This window comes from Seriola lalandi, unplaced genomic scaffold (assembly GCF_002814215.2).
Source record: "Seriola lalandi dorsalis isolate HSWRI2012SDOR001 ecotype SW California unplaced genomic scaffold, Sedor1 jcf7180002054125, whole genome shotgun sequence".
NCBI lineage: Eukaryota > Metazoa > Chordata > Actinopteri > Carangiformes > Carangidae > Seriola > Seriola lalandi.
Genome location: NW_019524678.1, coordinates 302,130 through 325,949, shown reverse-complemented (window position 1 = coordinate 325,949; position 23,820 = coordinate 302,130). Strand labels below are relative to the sequence as shown.

General features: G+C 38.3%; 2 protein-coding genes across 3 annotated transcripts; one reads left to right on the top strand and one right to left on the bottom strand.

The window, feature by feature from the left end:
• The first annotated feature begins 999 nt into the window (after positions 1 to 999).
• On the top strand, positions 1,000 to 13,629 carry prmt9 (protein arginine methyltransferase 9). Of its 2 annotated transcripts, XM_023403342.2 has the most exons (13): positions 1,002 to 1,566; positions 2,331 to 2,530; positions 3,015 to 3,163; positions 3,321 to 3,557; positions 3,736 to 3,903; positions 4,050 to 4,152; positions 4,711 to 4,820; positions 4,993 to 5,185; positions 6,578 to 6,761; positions 8,390 to 9,071; positions 9,162 to 9,315; positions 12,244 to 12,366; positions 12,948 to 13,629. In XM_023403342.2, the coding sequence occupies exons 2-13, from the start codon at positions 2,333 to 2,335 to the stop codon at positions 13,185 to 13,187; spliced, it is 2,541 nt and encodes an 846-aa protein (XP_023259110.1). In that variant the 5' UTR covers positions 1,002 to 1,566; positions 2,331 to 2,332; the 3' UTR covers positions 13,188 to 13,629. The 2 variants fall into 2 exon arrangements, with proteins under 2 accessions (XP_087029338.1, XP_023259110.1); XM_087173212.1 differs by lacking the exons at positions 12,244 to 12,366; positions 12,948 to 13,629 and adding an exon at positions 9,579 to 11,314 and having other exon boundaries at positions 1,000 to 1,566.
• A 47-nt stretch (positions 13,630 to 13,676) lies between these two features.
• tmem184c (transmembrane protein 184C) lies at positions 13,677 to 19,248 on the bottom strand. The gene is made up of 10 exons (XM_023403341.2): positions 18,611 to 19,248; positions 18,124 to 18,254; positions 17,995 to 18,031; positions 17,586 to 17,791; positions 16,615 to 16,689; positions 16,413 to 16,506; positions 16,169 to 16,281; positions 15,881 to 15,980; positions 15,559 to 15,730; positions 13,677 to 15,459 (listed from the first exon to the last, which is right to left on the bottom strand). The coding sequence occupies exons 1-10, from the start codon at positions 18,725 to 18,727 to the stop codon at positions 15,149 to 15,151; spliced, it is 1,356 nt and encodes a 451-aa protein (XP_023259109.1). The 5' UTR covers positions 18,728 to 19,248; the 3' UTR covers positions 13,677 to 15,148.
• Between the last annotated feature and the right edge of the window lie 4,572 nt (positions 19,249 to 23,820).

Genomic DNA, 23,820 nt, shown 5'->3' with positions numbered 1-23,820 from the left:
TGCCAATATCGATACTTTTTGTTATTACAAGCAGCTCATGTACGATCATGTAAGGGAAAGAAATATGTCGTAATTTATGAGGCGAATGCATTATTAATACGATACTTCTGAATATGTTTTAGTTACCATCACATAATTACTATTCTCTTTTAATTACTTTGAATCACATGAATGTTTAAACACAAGATTGTTTAGATAACAAATGTTCATTATATGAATTCTCTGAACTCAAGGTATGATCTTTCCACACAACAGCAGCAGAGATGCAAATGTTGCAATGTTCCAGCACTGAGAAGAGACATCATGTCATCATGTGCCCACGATGTGATCAAACATGTGATGGATCCTTATTTTTTCTTTTTCTTTTTTTTTTTAGTTGGGTGGACAGATGTTTCCATACACAGTAACTGAACTGATACTGATGAGAAGCAACCATAAATAAATAAAATTAAGCTATAAAAAAGAAATGAAAGAAAACTACCTTGGAAAGGTAAAGTGTAGAATAAAAGTAATTTCGATCAGCCATTTTCATCAACTTACATTAAAAAGAGGTTTGCAACACTATCACTAAGTAATCTGACCCGTGGTGGATGAAGTACTCAAAACCTTTACTTTAGTAATGAAAGGATTGGCTCCCTTCAAAGGGTCACAAGTTACTTCAGACAAGACTGTGAGAAGATTAATGGAAGAGGAAAGAAGATAAAAGAAAGTCGTAATATGCAAATGTGATCAATTTACCTGTTTTGGCCTCAAACTGTTTCTTAAATCAAACAAAATGAGAGGTTCAAAAAACTAAAAACTCATAGAAATGTGAAACAGACATTGGGGTTTTTTTTTTGGGGGGGGGGGGTATAAAGGGTTGTGTAGTAACTACAGCTGTAAGATGAACAAACCTATACCCTACTTTTAGAGCGCTTCCTTCATTGCTCTAAGGTAGGGATGTGGATTATCTTGATCCTTTGTACTCTTTGATTGTGCCTAAAGGGTTCGTCTGTCATTGGTTCCACCAGAGGCGTATCTGAGGCACTTACGTTTACTTTAATGCATTTTGCAAATAAATACGGAAATCATTATCCACAATGTATCCTACAGCGATTACGTCTTGGTCGTAGTTTCAATAGCTACAACAGACTTTATTAGTTGCGCCTGCGGAACCGTGTCTCCTTACATGTTTGTTTCGGAGTGGTTAAACGCACGGACACGTTTGTGGTTGAGCGGTAGCTAATGTGTGATCTTTAGCAGAAATGTGATTTGCAGTTTACACCATCAGTCTGCAGATATAACTTGAATTTGAACAGATATGGTAATTTTTTGACAAGAAGCTAAGCTACCACAGTGACTGTCAGAACAGCTTTTCTCATGTGAGCTAACGTCAGGCTGCTGTCAGGAGAAGGACCGTGCACTACGATGCTAACGACTTTAATGGGCAGAACCCTAACGTTAAAGTCTCTGTTTGCAAAATTATCAATACCGCTTTTATGAGATTAAGTTGCATTGAGTAAAAAACTTAATCACCAGTAATCTTCTCTATCGCAAACCCCAGCCTGTGATCTAAAACAACTCACAGTAAGTCAACGTAAAGTCAGTAATGCCTGTAAAGAAGCATGTTTAAATTATCCTTATTCAGTGTTTTTTTTCAAATAGAAAGCTATGTAATATGTACTGCTTATGTCGACGTTATAATAATTATTATTAATATTTTATGTCATGTATGGAACCCCCATTCCAATAAAACAAAAATCTGTTAGATATTAGGAATGACAAAAAAAAGCCACAATAACAAGTGAGTAAGTCAACATTACAAAACAGCATGCAGGTTAACTTTACTTTTGAGTCTTATCTCATAATTGTGACTTAGTAAGTCAAAGTGTGGATCTATGGCCTAAAAAATGTGAGAGAGAAGTACAAAGTTTTTCCTGGTGTTACAATTTTAAAAAGCAAATGCACTCTTGAATGGATGAATTAATGTTTTTATTTTAGTTTTCTCCTGTTAATGTTTTTTTCCTGGCTGTCATTTGGTCCATAAAACAGTCTTCAGTCTTCAGATGTCTTGTTTTCTCAAACCACCAGTCCAAAACCCAAAGATATTTAATTTAGTATAATGTTATGACCAGAAAAAGCAATCAATTCTCATGTTTCAGGAGCTGGAACTGTTAAATATTTTGCTTAAAAAAATGACTTACGACTAATTGATTATCAAAATATTTGCAGATTTTTGCCAACTGACAGGTTCTACAGTGGGATGTTATTGTCCTATTGAAAGTGGCTTTAAGTTATTGTATCATTTCCCATTAAATTTCCCAATTAGTGCCTTTTTTCTTTTTTGCAAGGGATGCCTAATACCAGTGCCAGGCCAAAGCATAGCAGGAGGAACCGCAGGCGACGCAGAGAGGACCCTGCCAGGAACGAGCTGGTCTCTAGTTCCCTAGAAAGCGCCCAGCAGTGCCTGTTCCACCAAGATTATGGAACTGCGTTTGTGCACTACCTTCTTGTCCTCAACCTCGCACCTGTGTTTAAGGACTTTGCAAGGGTAATGACTGTTTACACTACTCTGAAAACCAGTCTTTGTACATTCACTGCCAAATATTACGCACACATAACACAGAAACACAATCACACAATCACTGGCTGTGCACAAAATCACTCCCTTGTTCACTTATTCACTACTCTGTATAAATACATGCTCAGTAGTGAGCTGTAAACTGACATTTTGGACACTTAACTAATAATCATTGTTTTGCATCCTCACTAACAGCTCTTCAGTCAATCAGTGGAATGCAGAGCATTATGTTGTGGGATTGCTAGCAGAAAGTACTGCACTTGCTCTGTTGTGGGATTTCTGAGGGCGCTATATAGTGGCCAAATTTACACACCCAGACAAATAAAATTGGGGACAGTGAATGTGCACTATAATAAATAGTCATTTCTGACTTTACCCACACAGTTGAGACACTGCTGCAGAACAAAAATATTTTCAAATTTTGGAACAAAATTTTGTGACATCTCCCTTTCAGGAGTCCTTCAGGTTCACTCTCTTCAAATGGGCAGAGGAGCTAGACTCTGTGGGCCGTATTCAGGACCTCTTTAACTGTTACGAACAAGCGCTGGAACTTTTCCCTTCTGACGAGGTCATCCTAAACAGCATGGGTGAACACCTGTTCAGGTACCCTCCTACGCTGCGTAAATATTATTGTTGTGTAGATCAATATGCTGTTCCAATACCCCATCAACACAGGGAATAATGTAGTTTTACCTTGATTAGATAAATGATCTGCTTATCCGGTTTGTGACAATATTTTGGCTCTCCTTTCATTATCCAGGATGGGATTTAGAGATGAGGCTGCAGGTCATTTCCATAAAGCTTTGAAGCTGAGACCGGACTACCCTGAAGCCAGGGAGAACTTCTACCGTGTGGCCAACTGGCTGGTGGAGCGCTGGCATTTCTTAATGCTCAATGACCATGGGAGGAACCAGAAGTACCAGCAGGCCATTCAGAAGGCTGTTCAGAGCGGCTGCAACACTGTACTTGACATAGGTACTGGCACTGGGATCCTTGGGTGAGATTTGAAACCTTTTTTATTTTTTTGAGTTATGGTGTGTATTTTATTTGTATGTAACAACTTGAGTCTTCAAATGGTAGCATACTTACGAAGTTTGTTTTGTCTACAGCTAGGATAGGATGTATGTTTTACTACATGCATGTGTTTGTTCTAATTTCCTGTTCTGCCTGTGAAGTATGTGTGCTAAGAAGGCAGGGGCTGCCGAGGTGTACGCCTGTGAGCTGTCAAAGACAATGTACGAACTGGCCTGTGAGGTGGTGACGGCTAATGGAATGGATGGCAGCATCAAGATCCTCCATATGAAATCTCTGGAGATGGAAGTGCCAAAGGACATCCCACACAGGTACAATTTACACCTAACCCCTCTAACATTGGTCCCACAGACACAATACCTTCATCTCTGTTTGTGTGATTATGACATTTCTGCATGTTTGAGAGCTAAGGAGCTATTTTTTCATGTTTTTCTATCCAATGTCTTGTTTTTCTTAGGGTGTCCTTGGTGGTGACGGAGACGGTGGATGCAGGATTGTTTGGAGAGGGCATCATAGAGAGTCTCATTCATGCCTGGCACCACCTCCTGCTGCCTCCACAGGTAACACAATCACAGGACAGGAAACAGAACTCTATCCTCCGGTCGCCATCGTACAATGTTTAACATTTCAAAATCTATTGCTGCTTGCTACTGACATACAGGTTTTCCCATGGTCATGAAAATCTTTAAAAATCTTTGATATATATGTTGAATAATACAAAATCTTTGAAAATCACATCAAATTGAGAATACTGATGCCAGGGCTGTGTCACAGTTCATGGTGTGGACTTGTAGGACCTGAGGGCCAGGCAGTGAAATGTTTAAGCATTAAAAAATGGAATAAAGGTCATTAAGATCACAAACTCCTCGTCAACTCGAAAAGTCAAACATTTCAAAGTATATCGCCATGAAGCTGCTTTTTAAACATCTGGCAAAGTGCAAATCTCATTGCTAAACTGGAGTTCACAGCACAAGTTGTGACATTTCACTCATTTCAACATGTACAGTGACTGTGAAACAGTGTAGTTGTAATAGTAGTAATAGTCCCATGTTGTGTTGGTGCCATCAAAGAGGCTGAATGTGTAGTATCATTAAAAGCACATGTTTCTTGTCCTAAAGAGAGGTGAGAATGAATTCAGGGAACAGTCTGCAACAGGACGGGTCATCCCCGCTGGAGCCACTGTGTTTGGCATGGCAGTTGAATGCGTCGAGATCCGCCGGCATCACAGGTAGGTCTCTGAGTCAGTCTGTATCCCTGTGAATAGGCTGTGTGGCAGATGAGATATGTTTTTCCTGCAAACAGAAGATGTGTGTTTCAGTTGTTTTGTAGCATCATTTTCTGAACCTAGCATTAAATAGCTTCTTCTTTTCTTCTTTTTTTTTTTTTTTTTTTTCATACAGGACGTGTGTGTCAGAGGTGGGAGGCCTGTCCATGGCTGCAGCCGGGGAGCTCCGTAGTCCAGTGAGCTGCAGCTCTGAGCCGGATGACTCCATGGAGCCGTACACCACAGAGAGACTCAGCAGACTGCCGGGAGGATATAAACCTCTCACTGAGCCCTTCACAGCCCTCAACATAGATTTTAATAATGTGCAGGTGAGCAGAAACATCTTTGACCAACTGATGCTGATAAGATCTGTCTAATATATCATCTGCTCAACATGTAACTTTTAATGATGCAACAATGCAGTAGATTCATCCACTATTACTTTAATGTGTTTTAACTTTACCCAACTTTTGCGTCATCCTTGTATGTGATCCTAATATTCAGCTTGTATCTGTTTTCCTAGAGTCAAGCAGAATAATGAAACTGAGAAAAATCATTTATTTACCTTACCATATGTCTATTGTCCCCATGAAACTAACACACTGGCTGCCTCACAGGCTTAGATATTGCACATGAGTGGCTGCTCATTATTTAGCTGTAACCCTGCAGGGATTGTCTGATTTATTGGCTCCCAGTATGCACCTGGCAGATCGGAAAGATTGTGTTTGTACCTGTAGGATAAAGTGTTGATACTGTAAGTTTATCCAAACATGTTCAGTAGGGACTTGCAAGCAAAACCTACCCTGACGACAGAGCTGTGAAACTCTCCAGAATCTGTGAAGCAAACTCACTTAAGCAGAGAGATACTTGGTCTTACATGCACTGCATTGTGCTTCAGTTAGATCTGCTGGTAGATACATTGGCTACATGCAGATAAAACAAAACAACAAAAAGACAGAACTGAACTGTTTGTAAATCTGCTAAGCCCAGCTTTGAGTCCATGTGTGTCCCTCTCCCAGGAATATGATCAGAGCAGGGCTTCCAACTGAGTAAGTTGTGTTTTCTTCCCCCACATTTGAAGGGTTTTCACTGAGGAATATTTTGTTTAAGTTGGTTAGTTTGTCTGTTTCCTCTACAATTTACCATTGAAAGGGTTTGGTTATTATACTGTATGTCACAAAGAAATACTATTATTTAGATTAATGTCCTCAAGCTCTTAATTCAAACTAGTTTTCCTTATAGAGTATCAGGGGGATGTGAAATTTTCTATTCTTGCCATCACTATTCACTGGTTTACCTGCAAAGTGCCCACAGAGCTCCAGCCAGTCAGGGTGGATCTGAAAGTGCTGGAGAAGATGATGTTTGCTTTAGCCGTCTGTGGTAACACACCGCACTGATGCGTGCAAGGAAGGCCACAGTTAATAACATGCTGGTCTGATTAGGCTGGACAGGAATATGAAAACTTCAGAATACTGATATAAATATGTAAGACTGCTGTGCACATATAGTGAAATGCAAACACATTTAAATGTAGATCATTATACTGCTCTGACTCAACGAGCAAGTTGAGATGTAAAAGCTACAAAACCTATTACATCCAAACTATCTATGAAATTGCCTTTTAAGGAACCAGGCCTGTTTTTATACCTGTGTATATGAAATCTTTTTCTAAAACTTTTCCAAAACTTCAGCTTTAACTGTTGTATATTGGTGACCTGTAGGAACTGGAGGGCCTGAGCTCCAGGGAGGTTCAGCAGGTCCACCTGCCTGTCCTTCAGGAGGGCGAGCTGGATGCTCTGGCTGTGTGGTTCCAGCTCCACCTGGATGAGGAGAGCAGTCTGTCCACTGGACCCCAGGAGGACACCTGCTGGGAGCAAGCCATCTACCCTGTGCACACCGCCAAGGGTAAGACACTGATAAACATGCGGGAGACAACATGTTCATTGACTGCTATATATTCACTGTTTATAAACTACTGGCCACTCTGACTTTTAATTTGAAGGTTTGGTTTAAGCAACACAGTCAATCTGTATGTCCAGGGTATTTTTCTTGAATCATGACTAGTTGTTTCAAATTCTCATGAACCAAACTTGTTTATAAAATAGTTTTCCTCAGCTTGCTTGCCTGTATTCTCTATTCCGTTTGTCATGCATTTCCACGTTACATCAGATGAGGGCAGTGTGTATTGTAGACTGGATTGTTTACACCTTTAAGCTGTTTTGAATAATACCAGTGATACCTGGAGGAAATATTTTAGCTGACAGTTAGTGCAACTATTTTACTACATTTGAGAATTTTTTACTGTAATAGATAATGGCACATAAAGATTCTCAAATTCAGAAAGATTATGCCACAAAATCCATTTAATACTAATAATACATTTACTGAAATTTTAAAACATTAAAAGAATATGTAACTGTCCCAAATGAATATAACAACATTTTGATGAGCTTTGAGACAATACAGCTATTATAACAAAGTAAAACTGATATTTGTTCAGCATTGTGCTTAAATTGCTTTCTCAGCATTAAATTAAGGGGGCTAAATATCCCAAAAAGCACTGTGCACTCTTTACTTTGCAATCAGACCCTGGCCACTGTGAACTTAATAGCCACTGACATGAGGTGACATGTTCCAGTTGGCATCACAGTACATCATCTTTCAGACAGGACGCAGCAGCATTTCACTGCACTGCTAATTGGCCCGGGCAGCGTCAGGGGAGCCGCCACCTTTCCCGGTGATCACCAACATCCGTTTCCCGGTCACTGTGACGTGTGTGCCGTGATCGTCTGTGACACTCTTTAGTGTTCATGAAATTCTTATAGGCAATAAATATGCATTTTTCCCAAATGCCTCTGACGAGCTGCGCACTGACATGAAGACATGAACAGATGTTATTCCTGCAGGAATCCTTTCTGTGCCTCTCCCCCTCTCTCTCCGTGCCCAGTCCCCTGAATCTCATTTCTCTGCGGGGTTCGCTCTCCCTTCCTCTCCTCTTTTGCTCTCCCTCTCTGCCTCTTCCCTCTATTTCTACAACCATCTAAAAATGTAACCAATGATGCTTCTTTCATGCCAGCTTAAAATTAGAAACGCTTAAGCATTACATTATGAATAACTATTACTATCATCATTTTCCCTTTGGCTCTATCCACATAGCTGGATATCATTTGCAGTTTTTTGAGATTTGGTATTGACACTAAAATAATACTTTATTCTATAATTTACATTCAGTAATATGTATCTATGGTTGATGTAATGGTGATTGATATATTTAGATTTCTCATTACCCTTGCTTTGTGTTTTAGTTGCACAATTTTTGTTTAATCACAAAAAGGGCAACATTTGTATTTCTATCAGGAAGTCTGTTAAATATCGAATAATAAATAAACAAATCTACACATTTGACCAAATGTCCAATGCCAACTTTCAGTTGATAGTATTTGATACTATGGACACATTTCAGTCTGAATCGAAAAAGTATTGAGTTTTAATTCCACGTCCTACATTGTTCCGGTTCCCTTGTTGTTCTTCAGGTTTTGTGCTGAAACCTGGAGACGAGCTGATTGTCGAGATCTCCTGCCGAGATGCCTACCTGAGGCTCTGCAGTGTCGCTGTGCTGAGAGAGGGTCATGAGATGCGTCTGGACAAGCGTGTTGACTCGCAGTACTCTGGAAATCCCAGTTCAAACCCAAACCCAGAGGCAGAACTGTGCAGTGCGTTAGCATGTCTTCAGACTGGCCAGAATCAAACCAAAGACTTCTGCATGCTGGAATGTTCAGAAATGGCGCTCCTCAACAACCAGGAGTACCATCAGAGTTTTTGCAGTGCATTAGGAAAACTCACGTCTCAGCTGAAAGTTAAAAGCCGAAACCGAGAGCAAGGATCAGGTGTTCAGTCTGACAGCAGTGACCTGCTGTACGTGCTGGATGTGTCAGAGGGCTTTTCTCTGCTCTCTCTCATCGCTGCCAGCCAGGGTCATGTAAAAGCCTACAGCTCTGTGGAAAAGGACAAGCAGCAGGAAGTGCTAAAGAGACTCGCTCGCTCCAATAATGTCTCAGAACAGCATCTAGAGTTCTGGCTCAACCACATAGAGGACGAGCACGGGATGCTGAAGAGGCCGTCCAGGGAGAAGCTATGGAGCGCCATCATCCTGGACTGTGTAGAGACCTGTGGCCTGATAAGACAGAAGCTGATGGAGAAAGCGTCACTGGCCAGGTAAGTGTAGCTAGTTGACAACAAGAAGAAATATGAATGACTATTTTAGGGTAATATTTCATGAAAATATATTTGAATAATCCATACTAGGTGTCTGCTGGAGGAAGGAGGACACATTTTCCCAGAGCGGATTGTGGTGCATGGTATGCTGGTGGAGTCAGACACATTGCTGCTGGAGAGTGCTGTCCAGGGCCAGGAGCCGACACTGGGTTTCAATATTGCTCCCTTCATCAACCAATTCACTGTAAGTATACCAACATAAGCTACCATGTATCAAGGTTAACTTATTTATGGTATTTACTCTGCATGTAAAAATCACTACAGGGTTCACTACAGGGTTTTTGATGTACCATGCCACTTTGTGTGTGTTTGTGGGTTGTTTGGTTTTTTTTTTTTTGTATCTTTGACTTGAAAAACTAAAGATGTATATATAATAATAATGTATATATACATTATGAGTCACATGATGCCAAATCACATCTTGTGCGTGCTTCTCTAATTTAACAGGGAGGTTACATCTTGAGCGACAGAGTAAAAAGGGAAAGATGATGGTGTACTGTCTGCGGACCATGAAATGGCAGTTGAACATCAATGTTACACCTATTTATTAAACATAAATTCTAAATTAAAAACAATATTTTTTTAATTCCTGCTCGGTAGGGACAAATTTACGTTGTACCTTCTGAAAATATGGCATTAAATGTAATGCACCATACGTTAGCTGCTACAATTTGATCAGCTTAGAAACGGTGTCTCTGCTCAAGAGGTTTGCGTCGCTTGCTCTTTTCTTAACCCCTGCATCTGCAATGTAACTGCACTGTTTTATGTTCTGACGTCTGCCAGTAACTAAGTTCAGTCTAACTAACCAATCAGTGTCAAGTTTGGCCTTGTAAGTTGCCAGTGGACAGAGTCAGGTGACACTGGCATGGCATGATGGTAGTTCAGTTGATTGATAATGACTAATGAATTGTTGCTCACCTCCACAGTGGCTTGACCTGGCCTCGCTACTCATCACTATTTAACATAACTTAAAATGATTATATTATATAAAATAAAATAATATAAATAGTACATATTATATTGTGTAACACTGTATATATGTATATATGTCATAATATCACTATACTATTATTATGTTATTTTATACTAATTTATATTCTTATCATATTTTTATTGTAAGATATATCACTATTACATCGATAGGATATCATTACTATAGTACTACTATATATTTTTATTATTATCATATTCTCTATAATAACATTCTTTCCTCAATTATATTCAGGTTACATCATTTATTATCACAATATTCACTCTGTCCCTATACATGCCACCATGCCATTATCTTTACCAGTCTACCCACAATCACAAAACACAGCTTGCACATATATTACACACTCATACCACACGCATCATATTCATGTTATTTTTACATACATTGTCTATAACTGTTTTGGTTTTTGTCAAAAATGATTTAGAAAATGATCATGTCGGTCCACTAGGGAGCACTGACGTTTATTTATTGACCCAATTTATGGGATTCTGATCAACAATGTGAATGTGAGAAGTTTATAAAAAGGAATATTGGTTAATATATTGTATCAGTATTATGCTCAAAAATCCACTATCAGTTGGGTTCTTGTATACACATTGTATATGCTCTATATACTATTTATTATTTAACTAACTTCCTTGAAATGGATGTAATATTATCATTATAAATTCATCTGATTACATGAACAGGAGGCTGATGGCATTAACATACTTCTGTTGTACTGTTGGTAGTCAGATTTATTATAATTCTTTCATTTATAAAATGTGTTCTTACAATAAAAAGTGGATTAACCACTGTAAGCCCAGGGTAATTCAAAGGAAATCACATTGAAACACACTTAAACCATATTGTTGAACTGAAACTTCTTCAGTCTTCATAACAGAAGTTGCGAAATCTTCCTATTGTACATCTCAGGCCACTGGTATCTTGTATTCTGTCTCATGTTTCTGATGCAACCATCAATCTCATGTTCCTGATGCAACCGTCAATATTGACAGTTTTCACATACAGTATGCTGTGTTTGTAAGCTTGCATCATTCACATTCAGAGTTCGTGCATTAGGTGCAAATATGTTGCCTGAGGTGTTTGTTAAATAAGATTTGCCATATAGTGCAATACTGTAAGAGTACGAAAATAAATCTCTGCTTATATTTTGCTTGGCCAAGATGATAAGTAGACTGTGCATCCAGTTCTGTTTTCTACCATGTATGGGTTGAGTTTTGTTGAACAAGGTAATTCACTTGGAATACCAAGGTCCTGGACTGTGTTTTCTGTTGTGCACTCCTCTTTGATGTGTGCTTCCCAGCTGCTTTAAAGAAGCTGCAAAATCCCTTTGAATTCTTTTCCTTTATTTGGTCTGGTAGTTATCTTTTTTTTTTTTTTTTTTTTTTTTTTTCCCAGTATCATGTTTGTGCTCTAATTTCGCATGCCCCTCACGGGACGGTCGTTTGTTTTAACAGATGTTGTCTTTGAAGCCCTCAGTGGAGGGCACTTTCTAGCACAACTGTCACACAAGACACAACACACAGCTTGGCCCAAGACATTCCTACCTGAATCCATCAGTACACATTACATCAAGCACATCAAACAGCAGGCTCTGAGGTCTACACAACTGTGACAGGGAGGAGGAAAGATTCTTTTGTTCTGCAGTAAAGGAAACAGTGACACTTTCTGTGCTGCCACTTTGGTCTCCCTCAGCTTTTAAGTCTGCCACCCTGCAGCCACAGCCTGTTTGTCAAGTTTGGAAGAGTTTGAAGTGGAAGATTAGTTTCTAAGCATCAGTCAGTGATTGAGTGATTATCCGCTGACACTAGCAATTAAACGTAATGTGGATAAATACTGGTTTGTGAGAAAGCGAGCCCACATCAATTGTGAGTCATCTTCTGCAGGACTCTTAATACACTGAAGTTTTATTTATTAATTTATTTATTATCCGTATCAAAATCTGTACTTTGAGCCAAAATAAGCAACTTGGATTTTTCTCTTTGTTATAAAAGAATTAATAAGTAGTTTCTCTCCATTTTCCATGTCAGTATTTATAATGTCAGCAGAAAGTCATTTCTAATGTCAGCTGCAAAGAACTAATTAACATTTGTGTTCATCTTTTGTGAATTTAAGGTACCAGTCCATGTGTTTCTGGACTTTTCCACACTGGAGTGCAGGCATCTCAGCGAGTCTGTGGAGCTCTTTGTTCTCGACCTCATGGATGCCAACGCGAACTACACCAACAGAGAAGTGAAGGTAAGGCACAAATTGGACAACTGAGTGCTGCCAACATGCATTGATTCTGCTAGTATAGGTCAAAAATCCCTGACCTACTTCTGGCACATGAACATACAGCACCAAAAAACTAGAAATGAGTCATACCTACAAACACAAACCTCTAACCTTACTTTACTTTTATAATTTTGTGTCTTTTGTTCCTGCATGAATTCAGCCCAGAACTCACTTTTTGAATTTTCAGAAATGAAACTTTATGCCTGGAACTGCCAGTATTTTTTGGTTGTTGAATATTTTATACTTGTCTCCAACACGGGTCTATTGACATTCATTAAGTGATCTAACATAAGGTCCATGTTGGATCACTGGGATTCAATTCACAATTCACATTGCTCCAAGGAATTTCTTGGTAAAAGTAGAATTACAACGAGCCATTATCTCATTTTTATTTTATTTTTTTTGCATATGTCATATTGTTTTTAAACCAACAGAAGCAAAACATAAGAGGTGATTCACAGTAAAAGTGACTGAGAGTATATTAGTAACTGACTAGTCTTATGTACCATTAAATATCTTGTTAAACTCTGATCTCTCTTTCCCAGGTTCAGGCTACATCTGCAGGCAGAATAACAGCAGTTCCTTTCTGGTACCACATCTACCTGGACCAGGAGATCAGTGTCAGCACCCTCAGCCAGAACTCTCACTGGAAGCAGGCGGCTGCTGTGCTGCAGCAGCCCCTAGAAGTACGAGCTGGAGACTGGGTCCATCTCGCTGTGAAGCTTCACAAGAGCACCATCTCTATATCGGCCCATGTAGACAGTTCCCCCAGGCCAATGGTGTAATAACCGCTTACACTCTAGCTTTGGTTTTATTTTTATATATTTCAAGTTAAAATTAGATTATTGTCACATACTCTGTAGGGTATTTATTAATACCAGAAAGGGATTTCCCTTCTCCATTGTCATTTTTCACAAATGTAATACCAGTCTTCAAATTTCCTCGTTTCCCCAGACACACAGGGTCTCTGTTTAGAGATTTAACAGAAACCTGCATGACCCAAACTCTTGTACCGGTGGGAAGCAGGTTCATGACAAAGACTTTTCTAACTATGAACCTTCATGTTTTTCTTTGTAAATTTGCTGTAAAGTCAAAGGACATTTATAATTTGTACTTATAACATTTGTAGGTATATAATATAAATATTATAGTTGTCCCTTGATTATGGCTGCAGTTGTTTTTGTAAAGATGTTTGTGGGTATCAATAAAAAAAAAAGAAACAATAAATGTGTGACATTTCCTTAATAAACAAAAAAAAAAGAAATCAGTGAAAATGTAGTTAATCTGATTTATTGAGGAGACTGTCAGATGGTTTAAATTAAAACATGGAAAAATTACATCAGCTGATGTAAACCTGTCAGTTGTATTTAAAAAATAAAATAAAATCACGTAAGGCAATGCAGCATGTTCGGGCTGGACATGATGCAGATTATCTTGATATGATACATTTATGTATTCACTGAATCAACCTGGTATCCTACAATGTACATTAAACATGTCAATATCCCTGCACATATGACAAATAAGCTCAGAAAATCTATGGGAGAAAGAAATGGCTTAGGTGCTTAGCTGCAAAGTTATTTCAGCTTAAAGGCTAAAAAGGATGGAAAACTTATCAAATAAAACTGATGCTAGAGTATAAATGCTAAACTGATGTAGTGTACAGACTAGTTCCATGGCACGTAGAACAAGGCATCTGAGAAAACTAGTGATTACATTTCTAATAAACACTATAGAGTGAGCTATATGCAGTAAAGCACTGATAGGAATTTACAAGAATGTGCTGATTGTACAGTTTCAGACTGAATTGTGGTAGGTTGTTTTAATACTTGGACCTTACTTACACTATCTGCTCAAACCCTTCGGAAATACATTGTATTAACAGTGACACTGTAATGATGTCACACATCTTTCAGCAGGTATTAGATCTAAAATACTTCTCACAAGTTTATTTTTCCACTGAATAAATTTAGTCTTAACTGTGCATCCCGACAAATTGTTGCTTCTGCTCTTTTAATCCCTTCCCGCAGGGATACATATCTTCTACTGGTTAAGACCAGTCTAATGTGCTTTAGTATGGTAGATTTTCATTCATATTTACTAACGTCAATCTATGTCTTAAGAAATCACTATAAAGCAAGATACAATATGAAGATAACATCTGTATTTCAAAAGTTGCATATATCTTTTTATCATCCGTCACATTTGAGATTGTGATATGATAAAATTGTGAAATCATTTTCTACTTGGAAAGCATACATCTTCATGCTTCACTCAGACACCAGAAGGTTTCAGGTAGACTCATCTTAAGAAACATGACGACACAAACACTGGGTTCTTTGAAGAAAGGTGTGCTCTTTGGGACACACATTAAAACTGACTGTCAGTTATTCCCAATTAGTGGATAAAAGCCATGCTGGCATATACTTGCTGAGTAACATAACTCCCTACAACAAAACTTCCAAAAACTGTTTGTTATATACTAATCTTTTAGTCACGTAGCCATAACTTCACCGAACATTCTTGGAGCTGTCACCGGCAGAGGTCCATCTGCTTTTGCCTTTGTCAGCAAATGTCTACAATTACTTGGTGGCTGTGCCCTTTTAAAACAACAGTTTTGTTTAATGATGCTTCAGTAAAGTTGCATCCGTAAAGTAATGTCTGAAGGATATGGGCAAGGCTGTAATTGGGTCCTGCCCAACCATGTATGGTAGAGTCTGTTGGTGACATCAGCCTTAATGAAAGGCTAGGTGATCACGATGAGATCTGCCTCTGTTGGTTCTTTGGTTTGGTTGGTCCTTTCTTCTTCCTGGGCTTCTTCAGGTCTGGCCTCATATCCTTCATCCCAAGGGGCTGAGCTGAACCCGGCAGGAGCTGACAAAGAGTGGTGTGTGAGGGTTCTCCCCAGGCCCTGGTACTGGCCATTGGGTGATACTGGGTTGGATGCCGCCTCGGTGATGGCATCTTGGGAGCTCGATGAGAGCAAACCAGATCGCTCACCATCATTCTGCGCCTCGCCAAAGTAAGACTTCCTTGGACGACCCATTACTGTTCTCCCTGTCAATGAGGACAAAGAGTGTCTTTACAGTATTCTCAGTGTTGGACAATATGCCAGATGTACTTACAAAAGTACATCAGTAGCCAGGAGGCACTTACCAACATTGCGGACTTGTTCAGAAATGTCTGCTCTGACATCAGAGATGTCCCACATTGCCATGAAAGAGTCAAAGCAAGAACCCTCCTCAGCCTCCTGGATGTAAGGCTTGTAGGTGAAGCTGAAGTGATGGGCAATGGCTGCCAGAAACATCTCCACACATATGATGAAATCCTGACGGAAACAGGACATTCGGTAGTGTTGTAGTTAGGCAGTAAAACCAATGTCACATACTTGTAACATTATGATTCACTTATATGACTTTATTACATAAACTCAGAAATTATCATCACTTCTTTTTCAAATAGATAAGCTTCAGCTTACCTGTAAGCCAGTAGCAACAGCCTCCACACTTTGCCAGTCCCATGTACGTTTCTCTGAGATAATTCCCACTTTCACCAGTAGAGCAATGAACACAGCTTGCCTGAGAGAGTTTACAAAAAAAGTAGCAACTTTACAGCCTGATGTCACTGTCTATGTAAAGCATATGTCACCAACATGTATGAATATAACACAAAATGTGACATATATACAAAATCTACATTTCTTTTAAGAATATCCAGATATATGAAGGGACAGTCGTGTCATTATGTTTGACACACTGAGAATTACCAGAAAGAGACGAACACAACCATTTTGACACAAAGGAATTTGCCCACTGGTTTGATTGGACTCAGCTCCTCTCTCAGGGCCCTGTAGAACAGCACCAGGCAGTACATGGCAAACTAGATCAAGAGAACACAAACAAAGAGAAATCTTGTTTAAAGTAGGCTGCTTGTATTCTGAACATCTCTTGACAAACAGTCCTTAATTGAGACTCATTTAAAAAAAAACAAAAAAACAGTGGTATCGTTACCAGCTGTGACATATTGTTAAAGATGACCAGGTACGTCCATGCATTTGTTGAACTGAAATTTCCTTCATCATATACTCCACACAGCTGACAGATCCTAGGAAGAAGAAACAGCCACGACAGCCATTAATACAAATAGTGAACAAAACGTTGTCATTTGTGTAAAAGAATAAAATCAAGTGCATGAAGATCAAAGCTTACTTACAAAGCAATCACTGTTGTGACGGGTCTTACAACTGTGTACTGCAACACTCCCAATTTGCATCTCAACAGTAAAACCCTGCAGTGGAGATGTATGATTTGAATTAGAAAGAAATTGGTTTAACAATATCTCATTTGCTGTCAGTAAGAATCTATTGAATTTAAGACCAAACACACTAAACACTAATTGTCATAAGAAACATGGTGAGTGGATCTTTGAGAAGACTGTAATGACAACATATTAATACGGAACTGCGTAATTTTCCTGAACAAATATTCAGTCAGTCATGGTCTATGACATACACACAGGAAATGCAAAAATACTGTCAAGGGTTAAAAAAATTTAACAGGGTAGCATTATTAACCACAAATTTAATAAATGAGACTAATGCTGCCAACCTTTAGGCAAATGTCAATTTGTTCTCCTTCAGTTTTGAAGGAGAAGGACAAAATTAACTACACACAGGCATGTTAATCAGTTACTGATGTTGCCTGACTGAGGCTAATTTGAAGCTGGTGACTGTCATTGCTTTGTTTGCTTTGGGAAAAAACACTTCCATCTCAACATTTCAGTGCCTTGAGACAAAGTCAAACAAACTACATGTACATGAAATGAACGCATCGCCTTTTATCTCTGAGTCACTTTCATTGTTTCTTTTCTTTAAAACTGTAAACACTTCAATGAAATCAAGTAATATCAAAAGGTACAGTGTTTATGCCATCAGTTACACAAAAAGACCAATAATAAAATTGATAAAAATTGGAAAGTCAGTTAGATCTAGTTAGTCATATGACTATGGCCAGACTGTGCATTTTCAAGTTTGTATAATGTGCTCGCTGCCACATAATAAGGTCAGCCTGTTAGAAAGTATGACAAGAGAATATTGGGGAACATCCAGTTTGGTATGAAAGGAGCCCACTTGGATTGTATGTATACACGTCTGTAAAAATTGTACTATTATAAAGAGAACTTACTCTCCCATTGGCCATGGCGGGCAGCAGCAGAGAGGTGGCAGGTGTTTCTGCTGCTCCTGAACCTCCAGCATCATCACCAGGCTGGGGTACTGATTTTCCAGGTAGTTAAGCAAGAAGGTCATGAAGTTGTAGATGACGTAGGCCTCGTAGCACTCTCTGCATGTGTCCACGTAAATTGCTATTCTGGGGTATTTCAGTGCAATCCACTAAAAAAAAATCAAAGTGATTACAGGGGGAGAAGTGAAAATTTAGAATTGTCAAATAGCATAATGCATAAATAGTAAGGTTGCTGCTTGAGGTAATGTCTCAAGGGAATGGTGACATTGCAACAAAAATCACTCCAGCAAAATGTAATTTCATAGATACATACATTTGGTCTCCATAATCGCTTTGATTATATAAAACTTACACTATCCAAGCTGTAGATTGGGACCATCCATAATATCCTAAAAACAATAAAAACACAAGCATTTAAAAAACAGTTCATTTAGTTTAACAGACTATTGCTCATGAATGACATGCTTTTTGACACCTTTACCTGATGATAGGTTTCTGAAGCTCTGGCTGAGTGTAGTGAACCAGATGCTGGAGAATGCCCCATAATGATATTGGTATGGTCATGAAAACAAATATCCCAGCAATGAACCATGCCTTATTATGCGTGCCAACCTGTCATTAGGTGGAAAGAGACAGTCAACACATAGTTGTGAGACTTAGCTCTGCATTAAAATCTGGAAAATCCAGCTCTAAAAATAGCAATACAACTTTATAAAATTACTTTATTTAAAAATTAACAGTAAAAAGTGTTATTTCACTCTGAAATGTAAAGGATTATTAGTATAAATGAGTATGAAATTAATGTAATATTACTCAAGTTAAAAGAAAAGTACCTCAAAACTGTATTTAAGTACAGTACTTTAGTACCACATGTACTACTACATTTTACCTGTGTTAAACCTACATGGCTCCTAGAAACTAAATTAAAAGCAACATGTCAATCACATCAATCGACTGCTGGAACTGACCGCTGACTTCTGCAATTCCCAGATGCACAGGGGCAGGACGACTAATAGCAACAAAATATACAGCACAACGACCAGCGGCCGAATCCATCTTCTCCAATTCCCACAGGAACAAGGCATCTTGACATGAAGAGACGCTGCAAGGCCTTTGAAACTGGCCTCAGGCTCAGCGACAAAACAACTTGACAATTCGTCTAGAAAACGTTGCTAACGCTCGACACATGTAACGTTAGCTTCGCATTGTTAGACTTTTAACGACTCACTGCGACCTAAAACAAGCCCCCTCTACTGCACATGTATGTTACCTCTTCCACTAATGTTAAGTTTCATTCATGAGGACAAAGCTGTTTGATAATTAACAGCTCATATGACTCGATTTTACAACGCTAGGTCGCTAACGTTAGCTTATCAGCTGTTTCACCATGTAAACAAACAAAGCTGATTATCCATGCTGCCTGAACCTTTAGAGTTTTCTCGATATCTAACACAATGAAATAATATTGCAGGTTGATACATCAATCGACTATCTAGATAAGCGTTTACTCATTCGTATTTAAGGGCGGTTTGCGTTTGTAGGTAAAAGTTTCCAAAAAGTAAATGCTGTTGGGCTTGTCCTTCCTGTTGTCTTCGATTTAGTCCCACCTACATTGTAGACGCTGATTGGTGCTTAGGAGGCAGTTAACCAATAGATAAAGAGAGTGTGCGTCCCACTATGACGTCACACGTAGCTAGTTCGGTTGCTCTGCATTCCCATTGACCACAGGAGCCGTGTTTTTGCCACCAGATGGCAATGTAAATTAACAATTAGTAGGAAACCAGTAGTAACGTGTATTGTGTAGCAGCAGTTTAAAAACGACAGGACTCTGGTCTTTCCTACACTGTGTATAGATTTAGGCCATTAAGACCTTATGGCCTTTTGTTCAAGCAAAAGAAATTTCATGTCAGAAAAAGCACAGGTGTACTTAATATTAATGATGACTGACGTCCTGGTGTTGTTTGTTCTAACTCACTGGGTAATTTTGTAATGTTATTAATTCTATGTTATGTCAAATGAAAATGTCTATTTTTGGGTCCTGGTGGCATTAAAATGCCTTTTGGAAACAAATGCTTTTACCTCCATTTACATTTATCGACAGACCAACCAAGGAATCTCTGTTTGTAGAACAAAAATTATTTGTCCAGGAAATGTCATGTTTGACACCTGATTGACTCTGTATTGAAATCATCATCAGAGTTGGTTGCTTGGTTGTTTATTTATTTATTTATTCATTGTTTATTTCATTTAACAGGTACCTGTCTACATATACATTTCTACATTACATTTTGTTTTACTTCTAATTTATTTTTATGTTTAAATATATAATTTTGATGCCACTCTCTATACATTTTGTATTGCCTGTACATTGTGTCAGTCAATATTCAGCATATTTGCAGCTTTTTCTATTTGAAACTTCAAAACTTACTTTAACAATGTAAAATTAACACCAATAAAGAGTACTAGATTACTAAAGCAATTACACAATAAGTGTGAAATCCTTCAGATTGTATCTTATTCATCACATTTGATGTATATGACACTGAACAACCCATATCCAATATATCAGCAAATTGATATACGAGTGTAATTTCCATTTTAATTTTCATCATGGAGAGAAACATGATTTTCATTTTACACACACACACACACACACACACACACACACACACACACACACACACACACACACACACACACAATTACACATATAACATTTGCTCATTCCATTTGGAATGATATTTATCTCAATTTGCAGTGTTTTTCCAGGTTTCTACAATATTTTTTGTTTAATCGACATTAACAGTGTAATTAAAAGGAATTTTCAGAGCATTCCTTGTGTGTGTAAGTGCGCATGCATGAGTGTGTATATCTGTGTATATGTCTGTGTGTCTTTTTGGAAAATGAGGGGAGGCAGAACTCTCCTTTCTGTTGCACCATGTCTCCACTGCCCCACAGTCACAGAAATCACTGGTTGTTGCAGGACAGATTGTTCATGAATTTTGAATTGATCCTTTTGGCTTTTATGAATTAGAAATAGTCTTCGCCACAAGTCGTGCAAGCGAATGCCATGGTGGATAGCTTGGAGGGATTGCCATGCAAAGTGGCATACAGGGTACAGCCGTGTAAAGGCAGGGTAGATAAACATATGCTGTGTTTGATCAGACCCAAAACATATTTTAGAATAAAGGATGTGGCGTCCATCACGTTTCATTGAATCATAGCCATAACTGTAGGGTGAAGCAGCTTGAACAGTGCGTGCCTCGCAGGAAACACACATAGACGGGATAAGCAGAATGGATAGGTCTTAGGAATAATAATAATCAATGCACAACAAAAGAGGAGACATACTGTCTGATTCCTGAGAGATAATGTATCAGCCAAAGTGCACCTCCTTTGTCTGAGGAATACACAAGTCTGCAATTGTTCAACAATTACTTATTTATCTTAATACGTCTGCCATAGGCCTTTGTGTCAGGAAATGTTCAGACTCACTGAGGGTGTTCACTTCAGTTCATCTGTTCCTGAACAACAACATAAGTGAAGTAGGATGGAGTTGAAAAAGCTCCTCAAAGTCATACAGCATGAACAAGAGTTATATAAAAACAAGACTTGTAGCTTACTTTATATTATACTGAGTCTCTTTAAAGGGCAAGTCTAGTAATATTCTACATTTTTTATTATCAGCAAATCCCATGAAAGACCAAAACCAGAACCACTGAATTGACAAGTGTTACTCGTTTATCCACAGCTTGGTAGAGCGTAATCTCCCTGTTTAAGTTTCTTCACTATGATGTTAAACTGTAGTTGTGATTGTTACTGGCCTGCAGCCACAGGCTGGGGAGGGTGGAAAGTATATAAAGACTAAGGTATTGTTAGTTTTGTTGAGAATAGCAAAAATATTGAATAAAAGAAGACTTATTCAGTACAAAAGACTTATTCAGTACAAAAGTACTTCATTCAAGTCACACTAGGTGATTCTTATGCCACTCCTCCCTGTGTTGTGGACTGCCTTGACACAGAAAGACTGTTTATTAATTTGATTAAACTAATTATAAATTTAATAATATGCCATATATTGTGACAGCCCCTCTGTTTGTGCTGTTTGCTGCTCTATTTTTCCTGTTTGTAGTGGCGGGACAACAAGGCCTGATGTGCACGAGTATAAAGGCCAGAATATTCACCTGAGATCTCCTCCTCCTGCGCATGTCTTTAGCTTTTTGGTTTTTGTTGCTTTAACCTTTGAAGTACACCCATGACAGTGACGCTCACTCATCCACTCCCCACACTACTGATATTACAGATTACTTCAACTTATTTGTTTGCATTTTTCCTTATTAATTTGGTGTAAAGACATTTACTTTATTATTCATCATACCTGGGTTTCTAATACTAATCACGCAAGACACAAGATTAGTATCTTCTCATCAAACTGAAGACAAGAAAGCAAGTAAGTATATTTACCAAAATGTTAAACTATTCCTTTAACACTTACTACCACCAAACTCCTGTTTCTGGCAGTACTTAGGTGATGTAATGTACTAATGTACTTATATACTTATATAGGCCTAAATATAAATGAATATATAAATACTTATATAGTTATCATATAGATATAATATACTATCCTTACCTTATTATTCAGCATGACTGGTGTGTTTTTGCCACAATCTGAGAGCGAGGTTACAATATAAGCACAAAACTGAAATAATGAAGGTCTTTAAATCATATTTTTATATGGATAATCTTAAATACACATTCTCAAGAACAGGCCTTCATCATGTCAATTAACAACAACAAAATAAACATGACTTGAGAAAAAATGATAAAATAAACCCACCCATTGCACTCAGGAACAATGGTGAAATGACGGAGGGACGCAGCTGAAGAAAAACAGAGAATGAGCTCAGGACACAGAACAAAGAACACTCAAGGCACCTGTGTGAGCTGCCCAGTCAGCACACCTGTTCTCCTGCTGCTCTTCGGTCCAGCAGTCATGTGACCCCACCTCCAACAGTATATGTTATTTAAGTAAAAAAAAAAAGTTACATGCCCAAAGTAACAGATTAAGTTACCTTAATCAAATTAATAAATTGATGAATAGCTACATACATGAATTGTAATACTCTATAATAATTACAGTGTTCATTAAAAATTCAGTTAAACACCGATAACTTTTATGAATAGAGTTAATTTTTTAGACAGTTTTATTTGTCTAGCTCTTCTCAAATTGACCGCTGCTGCCAGCACGCTTGTTCAAAACGCGCAACCTTTAATTTGAAGACGAGCTGTATCTGTTTCCGGCTCTCGAATTCCTTGTTCAATTTTTATTTTACAATTTGGATAATGGAACAAACTGATTGCACGTCTTCATTCAGTGCGACAATAATACACGCAGAGTGTTAACATCGTTTAGGGCAGCATCGGCCAATGAAGGACATACATTTGCACTTAGCACAAGTAGGCAATCCCCAACCAATAACGTGAACAGCTGCAGAAGCATTATACTTGCACGCTATATATATGTACGGCATTAAAAACAAAACAAAGAATAAGATGACAAAGTTAACAAAGAAAAAACATACGGAAAAATATTATATTGTTTACTTGCAAGCTGGAATTAAGCTTTTTCTTTATTTGTCAAAATGATGACAACAGGATCTTATATCTTGTCAGGCAGCCTTCACAGACACTTGGCCCTCAACATATTTAGTGTATGAACAACCAAATCTGAGTAAGCTTTACAAAGAGAAGCACTTTGGACCCATGAGATCCTCTCTTATTTGTTTTTGAGCTTTATTCAATTTACTGCTGGCAAGAAACAAGGTTCCCACCAAATTCCACCAAAAAAAAAAAAACATAATTTCACTCTCCTTCACTTCCTCTTGCACACTCTGATTTCTTCATCTCACTTCCCAGAGAAGCATGAATGTGCTCCAATATGTTTCGTCTTAACATATTTATTGTTTGCTGTTTCGTTTTCATTCTCATATCTTAGCAACCAGTGTTTTGAGCAGTTCAGAGTATCTTCAAGGGTACTGGAGCCTGATTGTGATATGATTTCATCTGAAGAATATGGAACAGTTTCATGAGGTTTATGACCTGGCTGAGATTTATCACCAACCAGCCGAAACCAATAACAGGCTGAAGTCCGATAAAGCCACGGCTGCTACAATGT

Coding starts and splice junctions, on each gene's coding strand:
- tmem184c (XM_023403341.2), bottom strand. CDS start 18,727: ATGCCTTGTTCCTGTGGGAATTGGAGAAGATGGATTCGGCCGCTGGTC. Junction 16,507..16,614: donor GTCACAACAGTGATTGCTTT/GTAAGTAAGCTT, acceptor TCTTCTTCCTAG/GATCTGTCAGCTGTGTGGAG. Junction 15,981..16,168: donor GTTGTGTTCGTCTCTTTCTG/GTAATTCTCAGT, acceptor AAACTCTCTCAG/GCAAGCTGTGTTCATTGCTC.
- prmt9 (XM_023403342.2), top strand. CDS start 2,333: ATGCCTAATACCAGTGCCAGGCCAAAGCATAGCAGGAGGAACCGCAGG. Junction 2,531..3,014: donor TGTTTAAGGACTTTGCAAGG/GTAATGACTGTT, acceptor TCTCCCTTTCAG/GAGTCCTTCAGGTTCACTCT. Junction 3,164..3,320: donor ATGGGTGAACACCTGTTCAG/GTACCCTCCTAC, acceptor TTCATTATCCAG/GATGGGATTTAGAGATGAGG.